The sequence below is a fragment of the Sphaeramia orbicularis genome, chromosome 18, assembly GCF_902148855.1.
Source record: "Sphaeramia orbicularis chromosome 18, fSphaOr1.1, whole genome shotgun sequence".
Lineage (NCBI taxonomy): Eukaryota > Metazoa > Chordata > Actinopteri > Kurtiformes > Apogonidae > Sphaeramia > Sphaeramia orbicularis.
Genome location: NC_043974.1, coordinates 46978844 through 46991777, shown reverse-complemented (window position 1 = coordinate 46991777; position 12934 = coordinate 46978844). Strand labels below are relative to the sequence as shown.

At 42.5% G+C, this 12934-nt stretch overlaps 1 protein-coding gene across 1 annotated transcript in view; it reads left to right on the top strand.

The window, feature by feature from the left end:
* arap2 (ArfGAP with RhoGAP domain, ankyrin repeat and PH domain 2) overlaps window positions 1–12934 on the top strand; it is a gene marked incomplete at its 5' end in the record, with an annotated part of 85497 nt that overhangs the window by 42985 nt on the left and 29578 nt on the right. The window contains 6 exons of the mRNA XM_030161950.1: window positions 92–290; window positions 8061–8124; window positions 8841–9004; window positions 10422–10634; window positions 11056–11161; window positions 11596–11743. Coding sequence (XP_030017810.1) covers window positions 92–290; window positions 8061–8124; window positions 8841–9004; window positions 10422–10634; window positions 11056–11161; window positions 11596–11743 — 894 coding nt within the window. The remainder of the gene's footprint in view (window positions 1–91; window positions 291–8060; window positions 8125–8840; window positions 9005–10421; window positions 10635–11055; window positions 11162–11595; window positions 11744–12934) is intronic.

The following is a 12934-nucleotide window of genomic DNA, read 5'->3' as shown; positions in this document are numbered from 1 at the left end:
AGGTTGTTGGTTTAGAACATGTAAATGGTTCCAGACATCAGTATGAGCTCCTCAGGAACCTGGACCTGAAGCTGTTCTTGTTTCATTTCAGTGCTTCGTCCCGTCCAACGTGGAGCGTCTGGTGCAGAAGGACAGCGATCTGATTGGTCGACTCTGCTACAAAGAGGGTCATGACCTGTACCACTGGAAACTGGGCTGGTTCATGTTGGACGGGTCCACTTTACACTACAGCCCCGGGGACCAGGAGGACCAGGACCAGGTTCTACAGCTCAAACAACTGCAAGAACTCAGTAAGAGAACAATCATGAGTTTAACTTATAGAAGATGGAAGTGTGAGGAGAAAAGGTACTGAAGACGGTCCGATGGAGGACCAGCAGATGGGCCTGGTCCGACCCACATGGACCCTTTAAACACCAAAGCTCCAAAACCGGACCAGTAGACTAACAGACTGAACCAGAGCAGAACTGCAGATAGACTTATCTAATCTGAACCTCCTCAGACCTACAGGGAGGAGTTTGAGTCCTCTGACGGAGGTTTGACAGTGGAATTAAAATACTGTCCATGAGAAAGGACGTTCTGTTAACCCTGTCATGCATGAATTATAAGAACCTTAATCCAGTTTTTTGACCTGAGTATTTTTATCCCTCTTCAGGCGTGAAAAAAACAATGTGATTGACAATTTTTTATGAACCTGTTTTTCATGCAGTTACAAAAACATCCACTCAGCCGGATCTCATGCATTTAATGTTTGAAGCAAAAAAAACATGCATTTACTGGCATACGGTGTGAGAAGTATGACATAAAAACATTTTTAATGTGTTTTCTCACATTTTAACATATTATAATACTAGTTATTAGTAGGATAGTATGAAAAAAATGTTCTTTTAAAAACAAAAAAAAACCCTGTTAATTACAGTCTAATAACAATTAGCATTTAATTTCCACTCAAACATGTCAGTGCAGATCAGGTTTATCTAGAACAGTAAAGTGACAGGAACGGTCTGAATGTCAGTGTGTGAATAATGCACCTCACTGCAAAAATCTAAATCTGACCAGGTGTATTTTTTCTCATTTCTAGTCCAAATATCTCCTCACTTTTAAAATAAGACAGAATCACCTAAAGAGGAACTTTACAGCGAGATATACGAACTGATTTTTAGAGAACAGATCTGGAAAATGTTATTTCAAGAAATCTTACCAAGATCATTTTCACTTGTTCCATTGGTAGATTTGTTTTGTTTGAATTAAGCAAAAAAAAATCTTGAATTAAGTAAAAAAAAAATCTGCCAGTGGAACAAGTGAAACAGATTTGAATAGCTGTCCACTGTAGTGACCACTATGCATGAAAGGCATAAATAATAATAATGATAATAATAATAATAATAATGATAATAATAATAATAATGATGATAATAATAATAATAATAATAATAATAATAATAATAATAATAATGATAATAATAATAATAATTTTAAAATTTATCTGAACAAACCTCCACTTTTCTGGGTCTCAGTAGGTGAATGTAAAACTGTTTTTATTGAATTTTTCAACATTTACAAAGAACAAACAACTACCCCCCCCCCCCCCCCCACACACACACACACACACACACACACACACACACACACACACCCTCTGTATACAATAGACAATTAAATAGTTATCACTAAAAAATGGTAAATTAATAGTTGTTTTAGTTTCTCGTTGGTTTGGTTTATTTATTTTATTGTATTTTTCCAGTTGTTTTTGTTTGTCTTTGCTTTTGGGTTTGGTTTCAGGTGGATTCAGATTGGATTTAGTTTAGTTTCACTTTCACTTTCCTTCAGATTTGGTCGAGTTTGTGTTGGTTTAGTTTTAGTTGTTTGCTGTTGCAGTTTCATTTGTGTCTGGTGAAGTTCATTTTTAACCATGATGTCTGAATACATGACCAGATTCACTTGACTTTCAGGAGTAAAAAAACAAACATTAAATGTGTTCTAAGTCTCCATTCTACGGTTCTGAAGGGAACCAGGCGGCAGATGGAGTTCCTTATCACACAAACATATGAAGTAATACAAGCCCCGCCCACTCAGGCTGTACGACGGAGAACAGAGAATGTGTTTGTTTTGTGTTTACCTGATAACACACTTATTAAAGCTCTAACAACAGTATCAGACCCCCCCCCCCCCCCCCCCCCGTTCTTCTACACTGGTTTGGATCTGAATTCAACAGTCAAACCCTTGAACATGTGCCAACACAAATAAAAGCCTGTTTGGGTTCGGTCCTGAACAGACTGTTAGGAGTTTTAATTATGTCTGCTGTTTAAGTCCACATACGAGGTTTTCATCAGACCTCCTGTTCCACATACGAGGTTTTCATCAGACCCCCTGTTCCACATACGAGGTTTTCATCAGACCTCCTGTTCCACATACGAGGTTTTCATCGGACCTCCTGTTCCACATACGAGGTTTTCATCGGACCTCCTGTTCCACATACGAGGTTTTCATCAGACCTCCTGTTCCACATACGAGGTTTTCATCGGACATCCTGTTCCACATACAAGGTTTTCATCGGACCTCCTGTTCCACATACGAGGTTTTCATCAGACCTCCTGTTCCACATACGAGGTTTTCATCAGACCCCCTGTTCCACATACGAGGTTTTCATCAGACCTCCTGTTCCACATACGAGGTTTTCATCGGACCTCCTGTTCCACATACGAGGTTTTCATCGGACCTCCTGTTCCACATACGAGGTTTTCATCAGACCTCCTGTTCCACATACGAGGTTTTCATCGGACCTCCTGTTCCACATACGAGGTTTTCATCGGACATCCTGTTCCACATACAAGGTTTTCATCGGACCTCCTGTTCCACATACGAGGTTTTCATCAGACCTCCTGTTCCACATACGAGGTTTTCATCGGACCTCCTGTTCCACATACGAGGTTTTCGTCGGACCTCCTGTTCCACATACGAGGTTTTCATCGGACCTCCTGTTCCTCGGAGGTCTGAGCCAAAAACCACCAAACAGTCCAGTCCAACCAGGATTTGGACCCAGTCTGGACCAGCATCAGGGTTTGGTCCAGGTCAAAGCAAAGGGTCAACTCGTTAGCATCGTAGAATAACGACCCAACTCAGACACAAGTGGACAAAAGTATGTGGACACGTTCAATCCAACAGGAGTCTGGGATCCTAAACAATAAGGACTAATGTCAGAATATAGGTTTATATTATGGGATAGATATCCTATGGATGATTAATACTGATGTTTATATTGGACATGATGTGTCCCAATATTTATGTCCATATAGTTTAATAACAGTAACACTTCACTAAAGTTTAATGGTAGATGTTTCCTCCTCAGTCAGATGTGATGACAGTAGATGGTTAGATGAGGAAGAGCATGAGTATTTACAGCTGGTTTTTGAGTGCTTTTGGGATGGTCTTCAATTTGTTTTTGAGTGGTTTTCAGGTTGTTTTTGGGTGGTTTTGTATTTAGTTTTTGAATGGTTTTAGGGTTGTTTTTGGATGTTTTTGGGCCTGTTTTTAAACAGTTTTGGGATGGTCTTCAAGTTGTTTTGGGGGTTGTTTTTGAATGGTTTTAGGGTTGTTTTTGGGTGGTTTTAGGGTTGTTTTTGGGTGGTTTTAGGGTTGTTTTTGGGTGGTTTTAGGGTTGTTTTTGGGTGGTTTTAGGGTTGTTTTTGGGTGGTTTTCAGGTTGTTTTTGGGTGGTTTTAGGGTTGTTTTTGGATGTTTTTGGGCTTGTTTTTGGGTGGTTTTCAGGTTGTTTTTGGATGTTTTTGGGCCTGTTTTTAAACAGTTTTGGGATGGTCTTCAAGTTGTTTTTGGGGTTGTTTTTGAATGGTTTTAGGGTTGTTTTTGGGTGGTTTTAGGGTTGTTTTGGGGTGTTTTTGGGCCTGTTTTTAAACAGTTTTGGGATGGTCTTCAAGTTGTTTTGGGGGTTGTTTTTGAATGGTTTTAGGGTTGTTTTTGGGTGGTTTTAGGGTTGTTTTTGGGTGGTTTTAGGGTTGTTTTTGGGTGGTTTTAGGGTTGTTTTTGGATGTTTTTGGGCCTGTTTTTAAACAGTTTTGGGATGGTCTTCAAGTTGTTTTTGGGGTTGTTTTTGAATGGTTTTAGGGTTGTTTTGGGTGGTTTTAGGGTTGTTTTGGGGTGTTTTTGGGCTTGTTTTTGGGTGGTTTTCAGGTTGTTTTTCGGTAGTTTTTGTGTTGTCTCCATCTCTGAGGCATTTTGGAAGCAAAGATGACAATTTAAACCAAACGAACCAATGCACTGATATTTATCCCATAATATAAAACTATATTCTGACATATGTTTTTCCTCCGCTCCTCCTCCTGGGATGCAGGATTGTGATGTTTGTCGCATTTCAATGACGTAAAGGTCGAATAAATGCGACCTGGCTGTTCAGACTGAAGTCACAGTGGAAAACCACATGAAGTGGTCTGGGTCAGATTTAGGACCACATATGAAAGTGGTCTGGGTCGGATTTAGGACCACATATGAAAGTGGTCTGGGTCAGATTTAGGACCACATATGAAAGTGGTCTGGGTCAGATTTAGGACCACATATGAAAGTGGTCTGGGTCAGATTTAGGACCACATATGAAAGTGGGTATAAAAATCAGATTTGGGCCACATTTGTGTGTAATCTGAACGTAGCCGTCGTTAGCGTCAGTGGATCAGATGGACTCTGTGGTTCTCTGCGTTCAGTTTTATTCTTTCTTAAACCTGTTTTTATTTACTGTGAGCGTCTTTTCTCATGTCGCCGTCTGGTGTTTATCACATATACACTAAATATAGCCTGATGTTTCTTCATTAGCGCCACGTCCACGTTCTTATGTTGTCTTTTATATTTAGCCCTGGTTTGAGCGCTAACAGTGTGACGTTGATAGAAGTGCCAGATGCGTTTGCTGTAGATTTGACACACTGCCGCCGTTCTTCGTCTGTCTTTGTTCTGCTGGGGTTTTTTTTTTGGTTTTTTTTAATTTTAGTTTGTCTTTGATTGTTGTCATGATCCAGGCAGATGCTTGATCCCACAAAAGCAATTATGGCAGAGCTGTAGAGTGGCTGGCTCAGGTTTCACTGGGTCCTCACTCCCTTATATCTATTTTCTACAGATTGATGAAGCCTGGTGGAAACTCTGTTAGTGTTAAATGGAGAAAACGGCCTGATTGGATTTGGTTTCATGTGTTTTTGATGTGACCAGTGTTTTTCCTCCGTTTCACCTTCAGCACAAAAACTCAACACATTTCGTCAGCGGCGTTTTCGACTTTACAAGGCTTTATTTTCCTTTTCTCTGCCTGTGAACAGATCTGTTTAGACCAGGGGGGTCAAACATATGGTCCAGGGCCTAAAACCGGACACCACAAGAGTCCGATCCGGTCCATGGGATGAATGAGTGAAATAAAAAAACAAAAAAACAAAACAAATAAAAACACTGAAGATATTATAAGGATTATTTTAGTTCAAGTTAAAAAAAGTCTAAAGTAAAATAATAATAATGTGGAAATAATCCATCCATCCATTTTCTTCCTCTTATCCGGGGCTGGGTCACAGGGGTAACAGTCTAAGCAGGGACGCCCAGACTTCCCTTTCCTCAGACTCCTCCCTCTCCTCAGACTCCTCCCTCTCCTCAGACTCCTCCCTCTCCTCAGACTCCTCCCTCTCCTCAGACTCCTCCTCCAGCTCTTCCAGTTGGACCCCAGGTGTTCCCAGTCCAGTCCACAGTCATAGTCTCTCCAACGTGTCCTAGGTCTTCCTCAGGTCTCCTCCTGGTGGGACATGCCCAGAACACCTCCCTAGGGAGGAGTCCAGGAGGATCTGAACCAGATGTGTGATCCACCTCAGCTGGTTCCTCTGGATGTGGAGGAGCAGCGGCTCTACTCTGAGCTCCTCCCTGGTGCCTGAGCTCCTCCCCCTATCCCTAAGGGTGGACCCACCCACCCTGCGGAGGAAACTCATTTGGACCACTTGTATCCAGGATCTGGTCTTTTCAGTCCTGACCCAAAGCTCATGACCATAGGTGAGGGGAGGAACGTAGACTGACCAGTAAATCCAGAGCTTCTCCTCTCGGCTCAGCTCCTTCTGAACCACGACAGACCGGTACAGCGACTGCATCACTGCAGACGCTGCACCGATCCGTCTGTCAGTCTGAACCTCCATCCTTCCCTCACTGTGAACCAGACCCAGATACTGGAACTCCTCCACTTGGGGCAAAGACTCCCCACCGACCCGGAGAGGGCAGACCACCTTTTTCTGGTCCAGAACCATGGCCTCGGATTTGGAGGTGCTGATCCTCATCCCACTGCTTCACACTCGGCTGCAAACCGCCCCAGTGCACGCTGAAGGTCCAGGTTCGATGAGGCCAACAGGACAACGTCATCTGCAAAAAGCAGAGATGAAATCCTGTGGTCCCCAAACCGGACCCCCTCCGGCCCCTGGCTGCACCGAGAAATTCTGTCCATAAAAATTATGAACAGAACCGGTGCCAAAGGGCAGCCCTGCCGGAGTCCAACATGCACCTGGAACAGGTCTGACTGACTGATGGTAAGCCAGACCAGACTCCTGCTTCAGTCATACAAGGACCGGACTGGCCTTAGCAGAGGGCCCCGGACCCCATACTCCTGAAGCACCCCCCACAGGATACCATGAGGGACACGGTCCAACGCCTTCTCCAGATCCACAAAACACATGTGGACTGGTTGGGCGAACTCCCATGAACCCTCGAGCACCTGATGGAGAGTATAGAGCTGGTCCAGCGTTCCACGACCGGGACGAAAACCACATTGTTCCTCCTGGATCCGAGGTTCAACTGTCGGTCGGATCCTCCTCTCCAGTACCTGGAATAGACTTTCCCCGGGAGGCTGAGGAGTGGGATCCCCCTGTGGTTGGAGCACATCCTCCGGTCCCCCTTCTTAAAAAGGGGGACCACCACCCTGGTCTGCCAGTCCAGAGGGACTGTCCCCGACTGCCACGCCATGTTACAGAGACGTGTCAACCAAGACAGTCCTGCACATCCAGAGACTTCAGGTACTCAGGTGAACCTCATCCACCCCCGGTGCCCTGTCCAACCACCTGGGTGACTTCAGCCTGGGTGATGGACCAGTCCACCTCTGAGACCTCAGCCTGTGCTTCCTCCATGGAAGACGTGCCAGTGGGATTGAGGAGATCCTCCCAGTATTCCTTCCACTGCCCGACCACATCCCCAGTGGAGGTCAGCTCCTCCCACTTCCACTGGAAACAGTGTTGGTGGTGCACTTCTTTCACCTCCTGAGGCGTCACATGGTTTGCCAGAATTTCCTCGAGGCCGGCCGATAGTCCTCCTCCATGGCCTCCCCAGACTCCACCCAGACCTGAGTTTTTGCCTCCACAACCGCTCAGGCTGCGGTACGCTTGGCCCGCCGGTACCCATCAGCTGCCTCTGGAGTCCCATGAGCCAACGACGACGTGGAAATAATGACAGTTACAAATGTTTCTGTTTAAGTGTAAAAAAGTACAATTATTTGAAAATGTACGTACTTTCACAAAAAAAAAAACTTATGACATGAACAACCTAAAATGTCTTAAGAGTGCCATTTTAATAAAAAAAAAATATATATAGTAATGTAGAAATAAAGACCAACAAAAAATAAAAAATAAATAAAATAGAAAAATACATGAGAAAATAAACAATAAAAAAATTATTTCCTAAATTTTTGAAAATAAGGAACATGACTAAGAATTAACAAAAAATGAATAAACTAGTAAGAAACACAAACTTAAAAAGAAGAAAATGAAATAACTGAAGATAAAACTGAATGTTTAAATGTTTTTAGTATTTGTGATCTGTAAGTCAGAATATAGTTCATTTTGTGTTTATTTGTCTTCATACATCTCAGGTTGTTTGCGTTGTTGACATGTGTTAAATGTAAATAAACACTGTCGTGGACTGACAGTGAAAACAGGATCAGTTGGAGTTCAGTAAATAAATGCGTTCTCTAACCCTGCAGATGCTTTTCCATGTTGGTCTTTGATTGGACTCAGTCTGAAGGTTAAAGGTGAAAGTCGTCTGTTTTCGTTGCAGCTGTTTCCTCACACACAGAAGGAGACGAGAAGATCCAGGTTCTGCTGATGGTGGAAGGTAGAAGGTAGGTCACCCATAACCCACAACAGCTGATCCTGGTCCGTTTGATGCATTTGCCTTTAGCTAAGCACATTAACAGCAACTGACATTAGCTCGTAAAAAAAACAGCAACTAGCATTATCCAGTGAACCAGTAAAGCTAACAGTAGCGAGTAAATGTCCAACCAGTGACGTCTGATCAAACATACATCTTTATCCTTTTTTATCTTAGTGTCTTTGGTTACAATTAGCTAACAACCTAACATCAGCTAACATTAGCTAGCAAACTAGCAACAGCTAAGGTAGCTAGCAAGTAAAAAACAGATAACTGTAGCTGAAAAGAGATCAGTGTCCAATCAGCGATACATGCGTCTTTATCCTAGTAACTTATTTATGTTAAGCTTGCAAACAACTAGCAACAGCTAACAGTAGCTAAAAAGTGAACGGTGTCCAACCAGCAATTATTTAAGACATGTCTTTAGTCCGAGTGACTTTGGCTACAATTAGCCAGAAAACTAACTGCAACTAACATTAGCAAGCAGGAAATCAGCTGCAAACATTAGCTAGCAAGTACACAATTAACAGTATCTATTAAGCTAATCCCAGCTAAAGTCATCTCCTGATCTAATAGTAGCTAACATTCGGAATATAAAATGGTGGCTAATGGCAACTTTGTTTCCTGGAAGTTTATTCAGTGTGTTTTACTAATAAACTCTATATTGTTCTTCTTTTGTCGTCGTAGAACCGTTTATATCCACGGTTTCAACAGGATGGACTTCGCCCTGTGGCGTTCGGCCATCACGCTCGCCGCCGGAACCGATGGACGAGCGCTCGGCGACCAACAGCTGACAAAGAACGGCGTTCCCATCGTGGTCGACAGTTGCATCGCCTTCGTCACCCAGTACGGTGAGTTCCACCGATTACGAAAATTTAACCCTTAAAAAGACGAATGATCTGGTCTGTTTAACCCTGAGGACACGACGATATTAACTAGATGGCACTTGAAACAGGTGAAATGAAGCCGAAATGGATGAGAGAAGCAACAAAATAACCAACAAAGTGAAAAACTAAAAAAAATAGTCCACAAAATGTATAAAATAAGCAAAAAAAAGAACAAAATAAACAAATTAATGAAAATTTATATTTAATATCTTTATTTATATTTGAAAATGTTTATTTACATTTTTAAAAAATTAACTTATCAACAAAATTAACAAAATAACCAACAAATTGAAAAAATAAAAAAAAAAGTCAACAAAATGTATAAAAATAAGCAAAAAAAAAGAAAAATGGACAAAATAAACAAATTAATGAAAATTTATGTCATATCTTTATTTATATTTGAAAATGTTTATGTATATTTAAAAAAATTAACTAATCAACAAAATTAACAAAACAACCAACAAATTGAAAAAATAAAAAAGTCAACAAAATGTATAAAAATAAGCAAAAAAACAAAAAAATTGACAAAATGAATTAATAAAAAAGTTTTATTTAATATGTTTATTTATATTTAAAAAATATTTATTTATATTAAAAAAAATTAAGTAATCAACAAAATGAACAAAATGACCAACAAATTTTAAAAAGTCAACAAAAAAATCAAGAAAATGAATAAAACAGCCAAAAAAATTGAAAAAATTAACAAAATAGTAAAATCAATAAATAAACTAAGCAACAAAATGAACAAAAATGGTCACAGTAATCAACAAAATGAATATAATAATCAATAAAACGAAAAAAAATAACCAGCAAATTAGTCCAAAAAATTAAACTAGCAACAAAATGGACAAAATAGTGGACCAAATGTCTTAAATAATCAAAAAATGATTAAAACAATCAATTAAGTGAACAAAATTAGCAAAAGAACCAACAAAATGACCAAAAATGACCAAAATAATTGACTTATATTAGTCATAGTTTATATAATATGAATAAACAAACAAAAAAGTCAACGAAAAGTTAATACTGTATTAATATTGTTATAAAGTATTTGTGTCATCGTGCTAATGCTACAAACATGTACTTAAACTAAACAGAATGGTTTATCAGCCTGTGTGTGGGTACTTTTATTATTTACTTCAGTCTCATCTCCACATGTTGGCAGATCCTTCTGCTGTTGAATTTTTTTCACTTTAATGAAGTTGAATGTGTGTGAAATGAACAGAAGGTTAAAGCAGCGCAGACTGTTTTTACACAGAAACATGTTTAGAGAACTGACCTGGACTCATATATTTATATATTTATATATTTATATATACATACAACAGCTGTTCCGCTCAGTACCTTCAACACAGTAACCATAGTAACCATCTGAAACCAGGTCTGTGTGTGGACGGGGTCTACCAGAGGCCGGGGGATCCGGCTCGGGTCTCCGCCCTCCTGGACCAGTTCACCCGAGACGCTCGCAACGTGAAGCTGAGGGAGAAGGAGCGCCACCTGGAGGACGTCACCGACACTCTGAAGAACTTCCTGTCCCAGACCGAGGACGCCCTGCTGGCCAAGGAGCTGTACCCCTACTGGGTGTCTGCCCTGGGTAAGGGGGCGGAGCCAGGGGAGGGGCCAAAGGAGCTGTACCCCTACTGGGTGTCTGCCCTGGGTAAGGGGGTGGAGCCGGGGGAGGGGCCAAAGGAGCTGTACCCCTACTGGGTATCTGCCCTGGGTAAGGGGGCGGAGCCGGGGGAGGGGCCAAAGGAGCTGTACCCCTACTGGGTGTCTGCCCTGGGTAAGGGGGTGGAGCCGGGGGAGGGGCCAAAGGAGCTGTACCCCTACTGGGTATCTGCTCTGGGTAAGGGGGCGGAGCCGGGGGAGGGGCCAAAGGAGCTGTACCCCTACTGGGTGTCAGCCCTGGGTTAGGGGGCGGAGCTAGTCCAGACCATCAGATAGTCCACCTGAGTCCATGTGAACCAGGTCTAGTCCACCTGAGTCCATGTGAACCAGGTCTGTGTTTGTTCCAGATGAGAAGGACCAGAGTCAGAGGGTGAAGAAGTACAGAACCTTCATCCACAGTTTACCCAAGATCAACCAGTCCACACTGGAGGCCCTGCTGCAGCACCTGTACAGGTACACGCCCACCTACACCTGTACAGGTACACGCCCACCTACACCTGTACAGGTACACGCCCACCTACACCTGTACAGGTACACGCCCACCTACACCTGTACAGGTACACGCCCACCTACACCTGTACAGGTACACGCCCACCGACACCTGTACAGGCACACTCAAACCCACTCTCATATCCTGTCGTCTGGTCTGGTCTGGGTGGACGCTGACGTGGTTCAGACTGTTAGTTCTTTTACTGATTCTCTGTGTTTGTTCACAGTGTGGACTAGACAAACTGAGCTGTTTTTGTGTGTGTTTGTGTGTGTGTGTGTGTGTATCTGTGTGTGTGTGTGTGTCTGTATCTGTGTGTGTGTTTGTGTGTGTGTATCTGTGTGTGTGTTTGTGTGTGTGTTTGTGTGTGTGTATCTGTGTGTGTGTGTGTGTTTTCCAGGATCCAGCAGTGTTCCCACCTCAACCATAGTCCCGCCCACAAACTGGCGTCCGTCTTCTCGTCCTGTTTGTTTCAGACTCAGGGACAAACGCCGCAGGAGGTCAGCGTCATCCACGACCTGATCAGCAACTACATCAGCCTGTTCAGTGTAAGTGCACACGGACCACCAGGACCTAGGTTTATATACCCTTAAAGACCACCAGGACCTAGGTTTATATACCCTTAAAGACCACCAGGACCTAGGTTTATATACCCTTAAAGACCACCAGGACCTAGGTTTATATACCCTTAAAGACCACCAGGACCTAGGTTTATATACCCTTAAAGACCACCAGGACCTAGGTTTATATACCCTTAAAGACCACCAGGACCTAGGTTTATATACCCTTAAAGACCACCAGGACCTAGGGTTATATACCCTTAAAGACCACCAGGACCTAGGGTTATATACCCTTAAAGACCACCAGGACCTAGGGTTATATACCCTTAAAGACCACCAGGACCTAGGGTTATATACCCTTAAAGACCACCAGGACCTAGGGTTATATACCCTTAAAGACCACCAGGACCTAGGTTTATATACCCTTAAAGACCACCAGGACCTAGGTTTATATACCCTTAAAGACCACCAGGACCTAGGTTTATATACCCTTAAAGACCACCAGGACCTAGGTTTATATACCCTTAAAGACCACCAGGACCTAGGTTTATATACCCTTAAAGACCACCAGGACCTAGGTTTATATACCCTTAAAGACCACCAGGACCTAGGGTTATATACCCTTAAAGACCACCAGGACCTAGGGTTATATACCCTTAAAGACCACCAGGACCTAGGGTTATATACCCTTAAAGACCACCAGGACCTAGGGTTATATACCCTTAAAGACCACCAGGACCTAGGTTTATATACCCTTAAAGACCACCAGGACCTAGGTTTATATACCCTTAAAGACCACCAGGACCTAGGTTTATATACCCTTAAAGACCACCAGGACCTAGGTTTATATACCCTTAAAGACCACCAGGACCTAGGTTTATATACCCTTAAAGACCACCAGGACCTAGGTTTATATACTGTTAAAGACCACCAGGACCTAGGTTTATATACCCTTAAAGACCACCAGGACCTAGGTTTATATACCCTTAAAGACCACCAGGACCTAGGTTTATATACCTTTAAAGACCACCAGGACCTAGGTTTATATACCCTTAAAGACCACCAGGACCTAGGTTTATATACTGTTAAAGACCACCAGGACATAGGTTTATACAGCATGAAAGTATTCAGATTCTGTTTCCAGGAATTAGTCTGAGCCTGTAGTTGTTTGTGTTTCAG